Raw genomic sequence first — 21,289 nt, forward strand, 5'->3', positions numbered from 1 at the left:
TGCTTTAAAAGAAACTATCTAACCTTAATTCCTTAGATAAAGCATTGTGGAATGAAACAGTTGACTTTGCAAATCCTTTGCAAGTGTTTCTTCACAGCATGCCTACCTTTCCAACCAAATTCTCCCAACTCACATATAGACAGAAAGTGTCTCTGAACGGAAGATGATACAGGAAGCCTACAAATACAGGCATGCTTTCCTTGAACATGATGGGAACTTTTAACAACATGCTACAGAATGAAAATGAGCTGTTGCACTCAAGCGCAAATGTAGAATAGGTTGTTAAGTCTGCCAAATACAGAAAAGGCACAGAACTCAGCATTATTGCAGTATTCACTGCAGAACCAATATAGAGGTAGACAAAAATGAATGGCAGTCATGACATATTTGTAAATTTTTTCTGAAAACATCTAAATATATATTTTGAATTTTAAAATTAGTGTATTTTCCTGGTTATTTTCTATGTATTTATCTATGGTGATTCATTACTACGGTATAAAAAGTGCGACTTTCAAACAGCAGAGCAAAATCTTCCCTATTTGTTTAGACTAACTTCATCAGCAAGTCTCTCCTATGTCAATGACTCAAATTTCTTGCTACCAGAGCAAATCACACTTTAAATACATCTTCTGAGACTGAAGGATATCAAAAAAATAATAATAAAATGCAAAAGGAAAAAAAGAAAAAAAACACCCAAATCAGACTTCCCAGAAAAAGAAGGAGGAGTGTGTCTACTCTACCACCTCTTGTATTTTGGCAAGGTCAATGGAAAAACACATAATCAGCTGGCCTCATTACATTTAGTGCCAAATTAGCTAGCAATATAAGCCAATCTTCTGTAAAATACATCATAATCAAACTTGATTATTAATAATAAAATCAACAAAGTTCTTGAGGCCAAAGAGTTAATATTTAAAAGGGCAGAATGTAATTCCTCTTGAGGGAATGAAACACTAATCTTCACAGAGATTTATGCTCTAACCAGTTTTCCAGATGAAGCAGCAAGAGCATGGAAGTCAATCTTTAGACTGGATAACAGGCATGTTACCAGTAGAGGAATTAATGAAATGGAGATTGAGCCCCCGTTCCAGCAAATTCAATCTCAAGGAAAACAAGATGGAAAAATGAACCTAATGAAAAGAGGGGTTAGGATACCAAACTGAAAAACAGTGGAATGGTAAAGGACATCAGGTGAAGTTAATGGGAGGCAGGTTCAAAGCCAACAATAGGACACAGATCTTCATGCAGTAGCTAATGCCTCTGTCTTCACAAAAAACTTTGTGTATGCAAGAATTTTACAAGTGTTAAAGAAAAAAAATGGACAAGAATTGGAAGAGAGCTTCACTGAAGGTTACTAGAAAGACAAACTATATCAAGCAGGGAAAATCACCTGAAAATAGCTGGAGTCTGGGAGAATATTAGAGTAAAAGTATCATAAATGCCTGTCCTGTTCTTATTCTTTCCTAAAAATTTTCATGTTGCTACTGTTAGATACAGCATGCTGCTTTAGATGGACTCAGTCTCAAACAATATGGTCATTCTTATGGCCATTATAGCTGACAAAACTAACAGGAGGAGTTTTAGGCCCTTCTTTCTTCCCAGCACCTGACCTCCTATTTCTTGCTGTCAGCTCTCCTTCAATTAACTGCATAGACAAAAAAGGCACAGTAAGCAATATACTCACTGTACTCATCCTTGGATAGAGTACAGGCCTCTGACACACCTTAATCAGAGGAGGCACCTGAATGACAAGTTGACCCACAATTGGCTAGCAGCTTGTTCGCTTAGTGGTGGAGAGGATCCTTACTGCTGAATGCCAGGCTATGGTGACCGTGCGGGTGCTCACACCACACCTGATTTCTGCCATACCCCACCTTGCATCTAGAGAGTAAAGGGGACTCAAGAGCAGTCATTAGTTTATAATCTGACCACTACAGATTCTCTGTCTTCAGGTTTTGTTATCACCTGGTGGTTATATTATAACAAATAATACAGATTATGAGACAATTGCCTTCCCTCTGATGTTTTAATGAGAATATCAGGTTAGGCTATCAGATGATGCAATTTGGCACAGCTTCACTACATTAACAGAGCTGTTCAGATAGGCACAATTAAAGGTTATGACCTGACAACAGAGCACACTCAAGTCTGGCTCACAGAGGTTTATTGGCAAGGGGAAAAGATGAAAATTAATTTGGAAATTGCAAGCACTGATTAAAGGGAAGAAAAATCCAGGTTAAAGTCAGCACTAAGAAAAGATTTTTAATATATTTTATTTTTGAGAATTAAGGGCCTAAAATAATTTTGTCTTCACCAACCAGCCAACCAAAAGCTAATGGTGCTGTTTTGGCATGTGTCCAAACACTCTGGTTACTTGAGAAAATACACTTCTCTTCTTGCACAGTATGAGGGAAATTGTTTTATTTTTTGTAGCTGTCAACAGGAGTAAATAGGAGCACATTTGAAGCAGAGCATACTCCATGCCTGCTTCTGAAAGCCATTTCTCTTTTGGGCCAAAAGATCGCAGTTTGGGTGACTCAGCATACAACAATGCTCAAAAATTGTTTTGAAGGTTACAAAGAATAATGAGCCATTTTCTACTAGGACTGGATATGAAAACATTAGTTAGATGGGGAAAGTGGATGCTAGAAGAGGTCACCAATATATCTCTCTTTAGTACATTTTCATAGTCAAAAATCACAGCGGTGGGGGGAGACAAGACTTTTCACCATGATCAAAACGTTTAAATTTAAACTTCCTCTAAGCATGTATTGTTTGAGGAGTCCACTCCATCTCAGACTGCAGTCTCTGATTGCAGTGAGTTTCACCAGCAATATCATTTTGATTATTATTAAATTGTACTTACAGTCCTGGTGCTATTCATTTTAGGTTTTACAACAATGTGTGGGGAAGAGCAAAGACAGACTGCAGAAGAATAGTGCCATTTCTTGCATTTCTGCAGCAAGTGAGACAACTAAATACAGTAATCTCTTTTTTTCTTTGTCCTAAGCACACACAGTGCAAGGGACAAGACTGCATTTCCAACAGCTCAGCAATCATCCCAGGTGTAATAGAGCCACTCTGCCTCAGGGACTAGTTCTCTGCATCCTAGGACATCCTAAAGAAGCAGGTCCAAACCAGTGAGGCACAAGCATGTTACAGATGAAGCGCAAAGCTCAAGCTGATAAGTTCTGTTGGACACTCGCAGGCTCTGCAGATGATTAGAGGGCAGCAGCAGCAGCATCTCAATCTGAACAAATCATCAAGCAAGGAAAAATAATTCCTTGAATCATTGCAGCTAAGCCTAAGAGAGAAGTTTGGCAAAAAGGCTGGGGGAATCAGTGTCCAAGAAATACCTCTTTCATGGATGGAAAGAGTAGTATTACACCATTTTTGGAGCTCTAAGAAACCCTCCTCTCTGTCTAATGTGGTACCTAGGCTGGAAATAATATTTTCCCCATAGGGGGCATAACAAACACTATTAAAACCAGCCAGTAAATGGACAGTATTAGATTTCTCAGAAATGTTAATTAGCCAGCACTTCCCAGTGATCTCTGTAGAACATGCTGGTTTTTCAAAAGTTTTGAGACTCAGTCCCCAGTACACCCTATCCCACTGGGTCTCTCTCCCATCTCTACCGCTAGTCTCGACTGCCCCAAAATACAATCACTTAGTAGATATCAGTAGAACACCTCTTACAACACATGCTTAGCCGCAACATGACATTTTAAGTTATAATACTACATTGCATTCATCCATCCTAGCAATATTGCTTTGTATATTGCATAACCCATGCTGGCCAGATTCAGCTCTCATCTCCATCAGCAAAAGTCTGAAGTTGTTCTATTGAAAACAAGGCAGCCTCTCTGGATTTATAGTTTACTCTTTTGTAACAAAAATAAAATAAAATAAACTTAAATGGGATTAACCATCAGCTATTTTGGTTGTTTGGTCAGTCACCTGTCAGGTCTAAAAAATAAAAAATAAAATAATAATAGTAATAATAAAACAGTTGCTAAACAGTTGTAACTGATACGTGAGCTTCAATTGCTGTTATTATTCTCAGAACAAATTGTCATCAATGTTATTACCATAATAATGTTTGGTAAAGCTTGACATGTTATAAAGTTGTAAAGTAAAATTTCACAACAGCATTCGATAAAATTGTATTTTGACAAAATTTTATTTTGGGGTTGCTGTTGAGCTATGACAATTTATGTAGAATGCTGAACAAATTGCTTCTAGAGACATAAGGTTCAGGTGGGTCATTAACTTGCAACTATGCAAAAAGATACTTAGCAGATAGAATGAAGAATATGAATATTACCCTCATACAATGCCAAAGTTTTGTGCCTTAAGAGAAATGAAATAGCAAAGCAAAAATGTAAGACTTCTCATTCCAACCCTGGTGGTATCACAGAATTTGAAATTTGCAGGAAATCAGAATGAGATTTTTGTAATAAATATGGTGCTATTCACTGATAGTAGTAAGTACCTTCATCCACATCTTAAATCCCTTTAATGCCTCATTAGAAGTATTCCTATTTTCCCATATTCATAAATCTTTTTGCTTGCTCTACATCAGCTCACTCAAAGAAAATGGTGTGGTACCTCTGTCTAGACAGCTTTTTTTTTTTTTTTTTTTAATATTACATTACATTGAACATTTTTTGTAGCTTTGCTTCAGCATGTTTCTGCCATACTGAATATTACTAGAAAGTATTATTATTTTCTGATAAATATTAAAAGGTCAGAAAAGGGGGCTACGTAACAAAACTCCACGTGCTCTGCTAGGCTGTGTCTTCATAATTGGCAGATATGTTCAGAACAAAACAGCCAAAGCATACGTAGCAAAAAACAGCCATGAGCGGGAGAGAATTCTATCTGCTTTTTATGTTGCTCAGAGGCCAAGGATGCTTGAGCCAAATCTTTTCTGTAGGTCAGGTATTACAACCTGTAGTCACATCCTGCATCCTTATATGCATTTCCCTCTGTACATCAGGGTAGCTATTCATAAGTGCTTTCTGAAGCAAAGAATTCCCTTCATATTAGTGTTATTAAGGGCTGCAGAATCTAACCATCACTTTTTAAGCTCTGATAGAGCCACACACTTAAGTCTGCATCTTAACAGCATTCACAAACAACCTTCCTCCAGTAAAAGCTCTATTATGCCAAGTTTGGAGTTCCTTGCTGAAGTGTGTTCCTAAGGACTTCAGTGACTACCTGCCTGAGAAAATCTGAGAAACTGCTACAGCATTCCATGTTCTCAGATCCCTGGCATTGCTGTATGGTACATGTTAACATATAGGAACAGTTCAGAGGCGATCATGCATCAAGCAGTATCGTTAACTCTAAATTTATCAGAAGGGATACATCAGGATTAAAATCCAGAAGAATTTTTTTTTTTTAACTCCTTTTGGGACTCTTCAGTAAATACATGTGTTTCAAGCAAAACTGCAATTTATTTTAAGGAGGCATCACTAAATCTGTTTAATTAATACTCATCAGAAGATGTTTTTTGTTCACAGCATGCAATAGTGACACTAGTCTGATAGCAGAGACTGAGTTATACTGCAAAAGTGGCAGTAAGAAAAAGCAAGCGAGCAAAAATATTTAGCAGATTTGAGTAGTAACTGGCAACCAATAAGAAATGAACAGACAGCAAAAAATTAACTGCATATTTTGGCTTATATGAGAAACAGTACAGAAAATTGTGCCTTTGCCTTCCATTACTACACATTCTGACTGGCAATTTATATTACATGAATCTTGTATTTGCTGTCAAGGATAGTTTAAATGCATTGTAATATCTTTAACCATAAAATTCTTTGGTCAGACTGAGATCTCATTTACATGAGTTTGAGAGGATAGTATATACCACTGTTTCTTTGTACTCCCGCTGCAATTTGTTTCGGCTACCCTGTTCCAATTCCTTTAACCAAGATTATCATTTGAGTGCAACAGCCTCTATCTTTTTGTTCTGTGCTTATTCAGGACGCACTGGGTTCTCATCTATTGGATATCCCAACAACTGTAAACAGCAGTAATCACATTGATTCCAGACCTGGGTATAACACTTTTACACATAATGTTAAAACATTGAAAATATGATTTCAAGTTTAGCATTAACTATTAAAAATATTGAGCAGAGCTTTTTCCAAAAACCTTCACACATCTATCACAGATAATTGAACAGATGTTTCAGCTGAAACAAGCTTCAGCTGGAACATTCACAAATACACAAAATGATCTCTTAATACTGGTTGGATATTATGTTTTTAAATCTTTCTTAAATTTCATGTCAATAAAGAGTGTTAACTAAATATCTGCAACATGTGTTAACTCTTTTCAAATATTTATAGAGTTGGTTTACAAAGAAAAAAAAAGAAAAAAAAAAGAAAATACAAGTAATTGCAATGCTTCATTTTGACCAAAAGTACACATACACAACAGCTTAATAACTCTGAAAGTCTAAAAAGTATCCTCTAAAAAGTCACCTCATGTTAAAAAAATAAATATATATATTTTTAAATATACACACACATTGTACACACATGCCCAAAACTGAGTCCTCTGCTTGAATTATGCCCCTCCAGGAAAACTGCCTTTGCGTTCAAACCTTCCCCCTGCCAAATATTTAGCATGGAGATATAGTATGCAATATAGTAGCATGGAGAATAAGTAAGAATGAATGAGTAGGAGCATCCCTCGATCACACTTTGGTCTTCTCTAAGGCAGGCAATTGACTGCAGGAGTTCATATAACTGGATAATGAATTTGTTCACCCAGTTCACCACCAAATCTTATTTTTAAGAAAGTGATTAGTTCTCAACTGGATCAGCACTTTGAGTGATTGACTCCCAGCAGATCTGCAAGACAAGGGCTAGCACCTCGTCAACAGAGATAGGGAAGAAGGGGCCAGACCCACAGAAGCCCTAACTTAGATCAGCCTACACTGCCATGAAGCTGTACCTTGAAGATTCTTGCAATTATGAAAAGTTTCTACGTCTTTGTTTCCCCACCCCCACAAATTAATCATTGCATTGGTATGAATGACTAAAAACTTTAGATCAGTCATAAATGTATTTTCCATTAAAAATATCATTCCAAAACACCATAGTGGACAGCCATTCATCAATGTCTAATCATAATATAGTTGCAAAACTCAGTTTGTTAGAAAAAAGTAATAAGTAGGGCACCTTCTGCTGTCAACTGAACAAAAGATTGAAAAGCAGTATTTAATAACTATAATTTATAAATGGTTTAATTTGTACTTATTTTGTTATTAATAACTGGAAATTTATGATTTTTACTTATTACTATTACAGGCAGGTGGCAGAATAAAGACACAAATTCTCTGAGCAGGAAGAAAAGCTGAAGAAGTACAAAGGACATGTGCTGGCAAAAGAAAAACATTGGGTGAAGAACAAAAGCAGCAGAAAGTACACCTGCTCAGAGGTTTTTCATTTGTAAAAACTGAGAGAACTACAAAGATAGAGAATTAATACAAGAATGCTGCTAACAGACAGTTGTCAATTTTTCATTCTTGTTCCCCTTACATGAATGTAAGTTTACCCTGTCCTGTTTCCACTTGAAAGAGCACTTTGATTTGTACTAAGGAAATGGCCTTGGTCTTGCATATCTTCCATCTTCACATCTGTTTTTACGGATCCACATGGTGGGAAGATGCCCACTGTCTCACTTCATCAATTTGGCTTACAATTTAAGTGTATAGTTCTTTGACTACACTTATTAATGTGGTTTTAATTATACTGAAATATTCTGTAATTATATGCTAACTACTCTTTGGTAATTACCACAGACACATACAACTGAAGGAATACATTTTAGAACTACTGGTTAGTCTTTTTTGGTACTTAGAGTTCTGCATCATTAACAAAATTAGTTTTATGTTATAATTACAGTTACATTATTTATGAAATAATGGGAATTGAGTATTAATTACAAGGATCACAATACATTATTACAGAATAGCTATACTGATATCAGGAGCATTACCAATCACTGTATCATAAACTACAGCTAATTTATAAACCTAAGAACAGCTGTCTTTTTTAAACATAATCCAGCAAGCCTTTTGATATGCAGAGTTTCTGTCCTGCCAGGGACTGAGTTGGTAATTCTAACAGAGTATTCAAAGGAGGATGTGGACATTAACAATAAGTTACAATGGATCTTAGAGCATTTAAAAGCATGTTTTGTGCTGAGTTTTCTTTGAAGAGATTTGCAAGTCTGTAAAGATCTAATGCAACACCCCTAAACTGATAAAGACTTTTCAAGAGAGTCACTGATGAGCTGTGGAACACAGGTAAAAAACAAATTGAAATCCCTTGTGGTGCAAGCTGTGATTTACACTGTTACTGTGATGCTCTCAAATGCCTTGTGCAACAGATCACTTTAAAAGTAATGTTTGATTAGTCCTCTAATGAGCAAACTTTGATGTTTAATGAAAACAGAGCTTTGCCAACTCGGGGGCAAGGGTGAGCATTTCTTAAGAGCAGCATCATTTTAGAGCAGGAGAGAATAAGGGAGAAACAAAAAATTGTACAGAAGTCTTTGAAACATAAGCAGTCTTGAAGTATGAAGTCCTCCTGTATGTAGCAGTCCCCCAAAAAATACTTTCATAGATGAGCAGATCTCTCTGACACTATGACTTCAGATAGGCCTGCGACTGGACATATTTCATGAATAGCGGGAAAGGATGAAGGATTGACTTCACATAGACCAGATAGAGATATGCAGTCATATCAAGAAAAGACAGGATTGATACAGATGTAGCATATGAATGCATCCTGTGATACACGGACAGAAACAGAGTCCTGGACAGATTAGAGACCTGTGGTAGATAGGTAAACAGTCCTATGGGAAGCTGATGTAGCAATGAATACACAGAGGCCAGAGATAGGTGAGTAGGTCAAACACTGGTGACATGAAGCAGTTACCATGTGTTGACCTGTGAAAGCTGAGCAGTGCTACTGCAGATACAGAGTAAACACTATCCAGTGAACTCTCAAACACCAGTGACAAGCAAATAGGCTTGCCAGAGGTACAGGAGACCATAATACATTGACCTGCCATACAAAAGCCTGACAGCACACCTATAAATCAAAGAATAGCATATAAAAATTTCCCACAGCCCACTATCCGGTGTGTGGACAATGAAGTGAAGCAATAACCTCCCAATGGCCTTCCATAGGTATGTGATCTTTAGGATGCTGCTTTGCCTCGATTTCCTGAAAGGGTTTTGTGTCAGGCGAGCGTACCTAAACAAGCAAGCAAAGAATGACTATTCAAAGCCCATAAAAAGACATTTGGAATATGGGAAGAGGGGGGGACAAGGGGGGGACGAGGGGGGGACACCAGTGATTTACAAGACAGGCAACAGAGGATTACAGTTTACAGGTGAGTGGAGACTAGGGGAGATGAGAAGGGCAGTGAGAGGAAACGTGAGAGAAAACAACGAAAAAAAAACACCCACACATATAAATCCAGAAAAAACAAAGATAACCTACATGAGAGTTGAAACTTTGTTGCAAAGAATTGTGACAGTAATCCTTCATATCTTATGGATGGTCCATTTCAATGTGAGCAGAGTTAGAACTCAGTGATTTGGAAAAATCTACATACAGGATGGTCAGGGATTTCCTGTTCCACTTTTTAAATTAGGAAAGAATAACATTAGCTAGAACTAGCACTAGGTGCTAGCTTGGAGTTCTGCTTAGGCATTTGCAAGGCCTTAAATTTATTCTGTATCTCTGAGATTCTAAATTTTCTTTGTATCACTAAATTACTCCAGGGAGTCCACAACTGAGTTTGGTTAACATGTTGACAATGCCAAGTACTCGTTGTCTTGCAGCTCATAAGCAGATGCCATATCTGAGAAAACCGCACAGTGCTCCTCTAGAAGAGAAAGGCATTGATATTCTTCCAGTGTACTCAATCTTGACACTAACCTACAGAAAGTAATGGCCACCTCAACACTGTCAGAAGAATGCTTCTGACTCATGTATCTCCATGTTCTCCCTAGAAATGTTGTGGTTTCCAAAGATAAGAAGGAATATCAGTCTATACACTTTCATTTTTCCCTAACTACTCGTAATTCATTCTCTCTCAAATACACTTTCTTCAGTTGCTTTACCACTAGACCTCTTATAAAATTCCAAGGTCATCCACCTAGTTCTACATGAAGAATTTCCTTAAAAGTAAATAAATAGGTCTCAGTCCTTTCAGTCAGTTCAATCATCCTCTAAAATGATTACAGACATCTAGGAATAGAAGGGAGAAGCAGGCAGTGTTTGATAAATTAATTCCTAAATGATAGAGCATGAGTATGGAGCTAGAGCAAACATACCCACCATCTTCATAAATCATTCAACCTCACAAAAACAACAAATGAAAAACCATATCCCTGTTCAAACTAAAGAACTTTGTTTCAGGTGATGAAATCTCAATTACATTAATGTTAACCTGTAATAACTGCACAGAAATCAATACCTAGTTCTTACTTAAATTTTTTCTTTGGCCAATCACCATAAGCAAACACCTATACACCTAAAAAAGAGTTACTAGTGTGCACAGTTATCAGCCATGTGTATAAAGATGAGAATTCGCTGCTGAAGGGTAAGTTTCCCATGATGTGCATAGGGATTTAGTCACCTAACTCCCATTAATATTAATAGGAATTGCACAATCTGATTCCTGGACACTGTAGAGCATCCTTTTGCCCAAATAGAGCATCCCTAGCTGCTCTGTTCAGATAAAAACAGTTGCTAATCTGGGACAACAGAAGCAAATACGTGATACAGTTTTGCATAATTTGCCTGTCCTATGCTTTAGGAAAACTTGTGATGAACAGCAACGAAAAAAAAAAAAAAGGACAGTTAACTAATCTTTGTTTCTATGACAGCCTCCCCCATCAAGTCTGTGATAGACCACACAAACTACTTTCAAGTTGGGGGAGTTCAGCACTTAGTTAAAACTTAGCTCTAGAAAGGATTTAAAAAACAGTTTGTGTTGAAGCAGATGTTCCTATTTCTAAAAATTGTTTTTCTTCTAATGTTCTCCACTGTCTTTACACAGCAATCACTTTGGTTTTAGCTGCACCTAAGCCTGACAAAACACTCTTGTTTGTGTTAACATCATTAGACAATGTGACACTGTCTGGGGAATAAAGCTAGTTCATTAAGTACAACACAGCTAGCAGAACAAACTTAAAAACCCATGTGCTCCTTTCCAACCCAAAGCAAAAGTTCTTGCCACTGGGTGTATATTTTTCACCCTTTGATAAGGAAAGGGACTTTCTGTTTCTTTGAGAGATACTTCCACTATCCATTCTTAACAGCTTTAAAATGAATCCAGTTTTCATTCTGAAGTGTCTCCCTTTCATATATCATACAATAATTTAAAATGTACATACCGTAAAAAGATCTATTTGCACATCTGGGAGGGAATAATTCCTCCTCCATAGGGACTGTCTTCCTGAAAAAATAAGCTGCTTGCCTGTCTATTCATATTGTTACAAACAACAAACCTTTTAATAACTTAAATTAGTGCAGAATATCTCTCTCTCTCTCTCTATATATATATATATATACACACACACACACACACACATATATGCAACATATTAAAAGCAGGGAGCAATTACCTACAGGGTTGTATCCACTCCCAAGTGAAATTCTCAGTTTCCCTCACTTATGCAAAGGAGTTCCAGACAAGCCTCCCTAAATTTCTTTTACATGAGATGTGAAAACAGTGAAATCATGATTAAAAAGCCATGCCTCCAAACACTAACAAATCTTATGGCAGTTATCAATCAGTAGGAAATGCAGGAGTGATAACTCACTTGGTCTCAGAGATACCTATAGGGCTGTTTGCTGACATGGACAAAGTAGGCTGTTTCCTGAAGACAGCAAAGGACAGTCCCACTTCCCCTACAAAAGCATGTCAGAAAGTCAGAATTTCTGTTCCCACCAAAGAAGGGGCAGAGATACATAGGGCAGCAGGTACCACTACTGAGGTGGTCCTCCTCCAGCACCTGTGGAAGCTGCTTCCCCACCTCAGTCAACAGCAACACACCCTTAAAAGATGAGAAAGCAACAAATCTGAAGACCAAAATCCCAGATCTATCCCATATTTTACTACTTTAGTTTTGTGGAACTACTCTTCAGGCTGAACTGGTCTAGACAGCTTAGAGAAATTATCACTTGTTGAGCCTCCAAGCCTCCTCTGGCAGCTCTCTAGTTACTGCAGCATCATCAGTGTGGTTCAGCATCCCTCAGGGCCTCCTCTATTGTAAATTAAATCCACAGAGATGATTAGAAGAGCAGATTAAAATTTGTGCTGCAAACAAGACCACTAATCATTTAAAAATATTTGCAAGGATTGATCTGTGAACAAGACAAGCAGCTGTTTTTGTTACCTTTCCTCCCCTCTCCTACAAGTATGTGCAAAGTTCTCTCCCCACTATGCCCTAGCAGAGCCATTTCTGTGAGCTTCTCATCAATTTAGCAGTTTGTATGAATGGAAGAAGCTCCCCCCACAGGTGACAGAACTCAAACTAGAACACTTAGTGAAAAGGGGATGCAATTTTGGGAGGCCAGTCTGGCAAGCGTGGTAGAATTAATATTCTGTAAAAATAAGAAAGCGTAAAAAAGGATTTCTCCTCATCCGGTACCACCATAATGCACACCCCAAATCTACCACCATTTAAAACTCAAGATATTAATCCCTCTGTTCCTCAACCTGCAGATGAAGGACAAGATTTAGCACTGCTGGCACAAGAGCTCTAGAAGTGTTAGTGATAGTGTATAAGTCCATTTGTATACAACCCCCCAATTGTTTCTAAAACCTTTGGAAGCTGTCTTGATCTAGGTACCTAACAAATGAGCATTACATTTCTGGATGATGTTTAAAATACATAGAAAAATAGGCAGATAGAGTAAGTCTATTCAAGTCAATACCTAGTCATTAAAAACAGGACTCAGAATACAAGTATCTCAATGTTGACAGCACAACCATCCTACTTAGCCACCTGTTATCATGGATCACTGTTTTAATATTGACTGAACCACACCCAACTCCCATGGGGCTACTCCAATCTCCACTCTAAAAATGGAGAAGTAGTTTTCCCTTAAATAGTTAATCACCTTGTCAATATTTTCCTCATGCCCATTTCACTGTGTCTGAAATCCCTTCCATACCTGCTCAAATTTAATTTTATAATAGCTCTGTATTACATTTCAGTCCCGTATAAGTAACATACAGAGGCAGAACATGTTTTAGCTAATTAATACTTCTGCAACTAGAGAAGTTGAAAAATATATATATATATATATATAGCCATCAAATATTTATATAGCAGGGACACCAAGAGGCCCTAAACAGCACTGTCATTTCCTTGTTTTGAGTGCTGTGTGAACAGAGAGGGGGAGAGAGAGTGAACTACAGTCCCTAGTTCAAAGACCCAGAGCACAAAAGACCCAGGTCTGCTTACAACACTACATTACTCTGCATACACTCTCATTGGCTTTGGGAAGCATTCATTAACATGGATAACAGTCTTAGACCTGTATTAGATTTCTTTATGCTTTTAAAATTAATGTAAGCTACTGTTTAGCTTTCCTCTGCATGTTAGATCAGAGTACATATTGAGACAACTATAACATTAATACTGAGTACCTGCAAGATGTCTCACATTTACTAAGGGCATCAAAATGCTTTTCTTGGAATCATCTGCAAGTCACATCAATAGATTTGGGGGGACAGAGAGAGTTTTTTTCAGGATCTTAATTACTACTCCATTAAACAATATCCTTAGCCTTTTATTTAAAAGTTAAAATATTTTATTAAAAAAAAAATGTCAAGGAAAACAACATTCTGCGCAAAGGAATTAATCTCTTGCCTGAAAATGTTAATACTTTTCAGTGGGAAAAACTGGGTTTCCAATGATTAATGAATACCAATATATTTTTAAGTTGAGCAGTCTTCAAAACAAGACATGTTTGTTGTATCGTTGTAGCTATTGCATTTAAAAAATAATAATAGGCTACAATAAGTTCTTTGACACAAATGTGATATTAGGGAGTATACTAACAGAGAGTCAGAGAGTGAAATATAGTTCCTAGTTCAAAGACCTAGAGCACCAAAGACCCAAGTCTGCTTCCAGTACTACGTTACTCTGCATACACTCTCAAGACCCAAGAAAACAACTCCCATAGTAAGAACAGTGATTGAACTGCTTAACAGATGGGTCTTCAGCAAGAAGCAGGGATAGGAGTAGCAGAGAAAGAAAAAGTCTCTCTGCTGTGAATAATTTACCAGGACCCTATTTCAGCTACTCTTGCTCTTCAGAGTTGACAGAAGGCAAAAGATATAGCCTTCTCCCATTTGCAAAGAGGGAGCACCTTAGCGTGACAGAATAGGGCAATTTAATCCTTTGTATAGCATCCAGCTGTATGATTGTTTGGTTTTGTTTGTCTGTTTGTTAGAAGTTGTGGTATAACTTACTCTCTATTTACAAAACTTCAAAAACATGCCTTGGAATATTCAATTTTAAATTCAAATTTAAGTGAACTACTAGTGCTCCACATTAGGTGAAGCACAAGGATGACTTTCCCCAGAAATGGAAAAAGAAGAACCAACCTCAAGTACTGCCTGCACTGATAACTGCATTTATTGCCCTTCCTAGGAAACAAGATGGAATACTTGAGGGTATTTTTCAGGCATATCTCAGCCTTTTCTGAGACTCATCCTATTCTGTGCAAACCCAATTCCCTGCATATCTAATGCAGAATTTGACCTGTTTTAATGGATGTTAAATAGAGCTTATTGGGAGATGACAGTCATGGCTTTGCCAGCTAACTCACAAAGATAAATGTGACCAGCTGACCTTCCTTTGCAGTTTGCAAAAACATGCCAAAGAACAGGGATTCTGGCACAGACATCTTGGAAAAACAATTTGACTGTAGTTTCAACTGCGTGTTACTTTTGAAGGAGGGGAAGCAAAGCCTGCCAATGCTTAACACTATGCAAATTATCATAAGCGTTTACCAGACCTATATTGGTTGGGCCTATCTATGTAACACTGTAAAATATAAGCTAATTAGTTCTACAGACACACGCAAGAGTTAATACCATGCTTATTTTATCTACTTTCATAACATCAAACAGACCAGTCACAGATACACTCTTTTTATCCATTGTAAACTATGCAAAACAGTAGTTCTTTGCTGCTCTGCTGCTGCCAGCATATCTGAATAAAGAGTTTCCTCTCCTGTGCTACCCTTTCCACCAACAATTACTTGCACATAACCCTAAATTCAATTGCTTTTGTGGGCACAGGCTAAACCGGACCACCCAAATGTTATGTTTTGAAGACAGGATAATCAAACAAAGTGTTCCTTCAACTGGATCTGCCACCTGTGGTCTCCGATGACACAAAGAACATCAAGATTGAAAGCAGGTTGTGCCAGTAACTGCTATAACACATTAATAAATGCTATAGATCAGGAATGATGGTAAGAAAGTCATCACATCTAGTTACTACTGTCCATCGTTACGTGTACTCAGTGTCACATTAGAGGGGAAGAAGTTGTAACACAACTTCATGTACATTACTGTCATTGTGCACCCTGCCTTGTACACCCAAGGTAATATTTAAGTTAGAGAAATAAATGAGAGAGAGAGAGAGAGAGAGAGAGAGAGAGAGAGAGAGAGAATGAACAAGGTTTCTCTGGAGAACAGCAATAATGAATGATAGGAAGCTATAAGAAAGTTGAGAACTAGTCAAAAATTCCTTAATTGACAAATAATAACTGGGTGGATATGGAGATGTGCCATAGTCCTGCCTATTCTCTACATATTCACATAAAAAGTAATACTCCCCTCTTCACATGCAAATTATATATCTTCCTTTATTCACTTGTCTCTATGCTTTTACCCAATGAGTTAACAATACAAATGAAACTAGTATTTGTCCTCGGTTATTCAGCATCTAACAACCGTATTAACAGCTGGGCTTAAAAGAAGCAAAGTTATTTGAAATAGACAAAAATACATATTCATCTTCACATGACTGTGTGTATGCACACATAGACAAACATACACCCCCAAACACACACATACACATATGGAAATTCCTGTTTGTAGAAAAAGAGTTGTAGAAATAAAATACAGATTTTAAAATTGTCATTATGCTGTCCTGTGTTCCTAGAGGTGAAATTCCTGACATCTGAAGAGTTTTAGCCCCCCAAAGCAGCCATGGAGGGACTCTAGTTTCCTGTGAGGTTAGCAGACTAAATGCAAAAGATGCTGTGCTTAGCTCATTTAGGTTAATCAAGCTTACAGTCTTTATAAATTAGGGTTAACTGAGATCACAGATTAAGCTACTTTTCAGCCACAAGAAGACCAGATGCCATTAGAAGTCACTACATGCTGTATTGCTCAGTAAATGCATCCTTCATAACTCCTACAATATCAGTGAAAAAGGACAATGTCCTGACCCCTTTTATTTTTTTGTCCAAACAACTGGGTTAAAAAGAATGAGATCCACAGAAGCCCTACTGAAGATGGTTTTTGGCTGTAAAGCTGCTATAGGCTACCTTGAAAGGACTGTGTAAGGATGAACATTGAAGACCACAGACCTAGCACAGATTTCTTTATGTCATTTCCCTTCCTGTTGCTACTGCTTCAAGCAAAAGCTGATGCTGTTCCAGGAAAGAGATTGTGTCCAGGATGTCCCATTGCTCTTAACTGATTATGTTACCTTTATATGTTCTTACAAAAAATAAGCTGGAGAAGCAAAGTTCCGTTCTAACCCAAGGGTGCAAGAGTGGAAGTTCTAGTGAACAGGAACTGCAGCATGGAAAATTGTTTTGAGTTATCTTTGCAGTTAGCACTCTGAGCAGCAGATTGGCCTCATCTTAGGACCTGGCCCAGAACACATGCCTCAGCAAATAGGGAGATCTATACTGCAGAATATGTCTCAACTTCCAATAATGCTATATGAAATAGTTTCAGTGCTAGTTATACCAGCACTGAAACAAGGGGTGGGGGAGGGAGAGAGAGAGAGAGAGAGAGAGAGAGAACAAAAATAAACCCCATACGCACGTGCTGTACAAGCCACCAGAAACATACTATTGGAACATCCTCTGTATTATTCACAAGACATACAGCATGCAGTCATTAGGACTCTTCTGCCTTTAATGTTTCTACAGACACATATTCATGCCTAGAACTTTAAAAAAAAAAAAAAAAAAAAGAAATGTTCTCATATCTGCTCAATGCACAATTTTGATCAACACTAAGTCAACTATACTCTTCACCTGCATCATGTTGCCCGATCAGCCTGTTCTATGAAATTCACAGTAAGATAACACAGACAGCAGCTTCAGCATGCTTTAAGAGGAGTTACAAAAGTGGGGGAGGGAAGAGAACACGCAGCAAACCGAGAAAAAAGTAAAAGGATGTAAACAACATTTCTTGGGCGAGGAAGAAAAAAGGACAATACGTAGTCCCTTTCAGATTCTCAGGAAATTATACAGATTCCTCTGCAAATTCTTTACCTGGCTTTGCCACTAAGTACGGTGTGTGTCTATGTACATACACATATAGAGAAGAGATGGGATTGCATTTTTGTAATTTTTGAAATAAATAAATATATCCTGTAAGAGAATTGATTGCCAAATAATTTTCCTAGAACATTCCAATTCATTTGGGGGGGGGGGGGAAGACATTTCACTTCAGAATGAAAACTCTGACAAAAAGATTTTTCTTGATCAGAGCTCTGTGACATCATTTATTACTTTGTACGTTATTCAAGAGCACACATCATCACTCAGGAGTCCAGACTAGAATTTGAATCCAACTGAACTTTGGATAAGTAATAAGTTGAATAATCAAATCCAAATATCCTGCTAGAGTTTTCAGGTTCTGATCAAATTCAGAACTAAAACAACTCTCCAAAAACAGTTGATCCCACGGGGTTCATGCAATTTGGTTATTAAAAAAACAGTTCAGTGCAAGGATGGCTCAGCCAGGCTATGCAGTGAAATATAACCCATGGCCACCTGCAACACAGCAAACAGATCAAAGAAAATTAAGAGTTAAAAGGTCTTTCTATTTCTTTCTATCCCTGCCAGTGATTTAATGTGTGCGCTATGCCAAGTCATCTAGACTCAAATTTTTGGATACAATCTGCAACTGGGTCCACATTTTGGAAGTCTTGACTGGTTGCACTGAAAGAAATACAAGCTGTAAGTTCTCAGCACCTCTGAAATGAAGCCCTTAAGTTTCTTAAATTCAGTGTCAAAAACAACAGAACACCTAGAACTAGAACCCAGCAGGGATTTTCCTTCAAGAAATATAGATATCTGTGGTTTTCGAAGGTGTCTAAAGGGTTACTGCAGTATTCAATGCATCAGCAAGGGATTTGGAAGACTCATGCTCAGCTCCCCGAATTGTTGGTAGATTTTTTTGTGTAGTGACAGGCAAGTAACTAAATCAAAGCTCCCAACTAATATAACCATAGTACTTTCCAACATCAAACATGTAGCAAGGATAAATATGTTAAGATCTGGGAGGTTCTCCTGTTTCAGTATAAGTGCTGCTCATTTTATGGATGAATTGCAGAAAGTGACAATTACGAATGAAATTTTTAGATATAAATTTATATATAGCTGAAAAGGAAGTTGAAAGTCATACTGAAAAATCTTTGAAGTTTTCTGATCAAATACAAAATGTCTTAATAACTTCCAGGAATACCAGGGAATAATTTCAGATAGCCTTTTTTTCCATTTTAAGAATATTAAAAAGTGAACACAAATTTTCTTATGAAAGACATCATTTACTGCAAGCAATAAGAAGCTTTAGACCACCAAATACATTTTCAACTGAAGTAAGAGTGAAGTTTCTGCTCAATAACACATTAAACAGCAATAACAACTAAACATTTCTCGGGCAATAAGAACCAACCAGTACAAACATGTCCTCTCCATCTTTTTGTCCACACTACATATTTTAAGCATGTATGAAATATTTTGTATAATATATTGCTGAAGATTCCTAATTCTGGGTTGCAGGTGCAGCATTTGGTCTAGGGATGTTCAGCACTGAAATCCAAACCCAGTAGTAACATGGCATCTTCAGGAGTAGCTGCTAAAAATGACCATAACACATGGCTCAAGGAGAAACTACATATACTACATGCACAGAAGCAAGGGTAAGGGAATAAGTGAGGCTGAACCAGTCGGAAAGCTACATGCATTTTTATTTTTAAGAGACAACATAGGCCTGATTTTCTTCTCAGTTAACACTAATGTAATGCAATAACAATGGCAAAGATGATGTTTTGAAACCAACGGCAGGACATCTGCAAATAAAAATGGGCTACACATTAGGCCTATAATGCATAGCAAGATTATCTGAAGCAAACAATGGTGGATATTTCCATTTCCAGAAAGGAAGTCTTGTGGGCAGGGAGAGGAGACAGCTCTGGGCAGGTGGCCTCATTCAGGGGCACCCACAAGCCACCTGGGCAGCTTGGCACTTTGGCAGAGGAGCTCTTCCTCCAGCACTGCCCATCCCTGAACCAAAACAATCTTTATGCAGCAGGACAGCCTCGACCATGCACCCCCCACACTCTTACCTCAACATCTTTTTCTATCTCCAGCCCAGCTTCCATCAGATTGTGTTCGTATTCCTCCCTCTGAACTCGTTTTTCTTCCTCCAAGGCATCCAGCGGGCCGAGTTCCACCACCTGAGCCCCCAGTAGCCCTGGCTGCTCTGGCGGCACACGCTGTCCACAGCTCTGCTGCTGCTGTTCAAGGCGGCTTTTCCCAGTCTCTCCATTTGAAACTACCGCCAAGGAGGCCGATCTGTGCATGGGCTCCTGTGAGGCAGAGCCAGGCTGGTGCTGAGGAACACGTTTTCGGTAGTGGTAGGCTAGAACATAGTCCACCTTTCTCTTGCTGTCCCTGAAATGCATGCCACTTGGGGATGTCCTGTCTGCAGTCCCTTCCTGAGTCCTGTCCAGGTAGTTGTTTATAATCTGTGAGAGAAGCAGGCAAGTCTAACAGGCAGAAATCCAGCAAGTCAAAAAGAAGCAAAGGGCAAAACTTTACATAAGTGCATGAAAGCACTAGCTGCACAAAGTAAAAACCTTGAGATTAACTGGGGACATGACTGAATAACTGGGGGTATGATCTATAAATCTGTACATTGTAGATCAAATTAAGCCATGCTGAGCTCCTCCAACTGTAAACAAGTGACTGTGACTAAAAATAACAGCTTCCAACATGTACTGTGCAAAACATGGGATATCTACATATCTGATGTGCGGGTACACACACATACACAATGTCTCTTTGGGCTGTGCATACACACACTATGCAGAAGAACACATCAACATTTTAAGATGTGATTGAGGAAAGGAAATAGGCATCACGTTACAGTTTGGGGTATAATATAGGACATGTTGTGGAGCAAAGCTGGGCAGGGAAGGGAAGCACAGAACTATGTACAGCAAGAAATGGTAGAAAGATCTGAGCTCAAAGAAGAAAAAGGAAAGTAGTTCCTCAAAGTATTACAAGGGGAGGAATGGTAGGGCTGAACAAAGACAATCTGGCAAATAACAGGTATTAGAGAGAATATAACCAATGGATGGCTAACAATGCTAGTTCATGTGTAATTTAATATACTATGAAAGACTATATGACTGACCAATAATACTGTAAAAGGAAATAGATGATCTGAATTATTTTAGTCATTAATGTTCCACTCAGTTGCCATTTAGACCACCTCTGTCACATCTTTTCCACCATCCAAATTCTTCTGGAACAAAACTGCCTCTGTTCTAGTAACCATCACGCCCCATTGTGGATAGCAATTCTGTAGAACCTACATGGAACACTGATACGAAATTTAAGGCATTTGACAACATCTCTTTCACTAAGAGAGGCTATACCTTTTCCAAAGCTGTTAACAACCACCATTTCCAGCTTAACACTAAATGTTAATTCCCTACACAGAACTCTCTACAGTGTTGTTCATTAAAGCAATACCAGCCCTCCAGTAACTGTGGAACTGCATACAAGCCAATGAATAGGGTCATCCTGAGCTAAAGCAGTCAACTCATAACCTAACTCATAATGAGCTATTTATGGTTCACATAGGTGGCCATACAAGAATAAGTAGTAGTAAAATCTTGACAGAGCACTGTACCAGTTAAAGATTTCTTTCTCTCCCTACATCCCCTTCTATTACATGCACT

General features: G+C 38.0%; 1 protein-coding gene across 1 annotated transcript in view; it reads right to left on the reverse strand.

The window, feature by feature from the left end:
- Positions 1-20,005, reverse strand: part of ANO2 (anoctamin 2) — a 188,171-nt gene extending 168,166 nt beyond the window's left edge. Inside the window, exon 1 of the mRNA XM_067289841.1 lies at positions 19,667-20,005. Coding sequence (XP_067145942.1) covers positions 19,667-20,005 — 339 coding nt within the window. The remainder of the gene's footprint in view (positions 1-19,666) is intronic.
- Positions 20,006-21,289: the final 1,284 nt, after the last annotated feature.

Source organism: Apteryx mantelli, chromosome 1 (genome assembly GCF_036417845.1).
Source record: "Apteryx mantelli isolate bAptMan1 chromosome 1, bAptMan1.hap1, whole genome shotgun sequence".
In the NCBI taxonomy this organism is placed as follows: Eukaryota; Metazoa; Chordata; class Aves; order Apterygiformes; family Apterygidae; genus Apteryx; species Apteryx mantelli.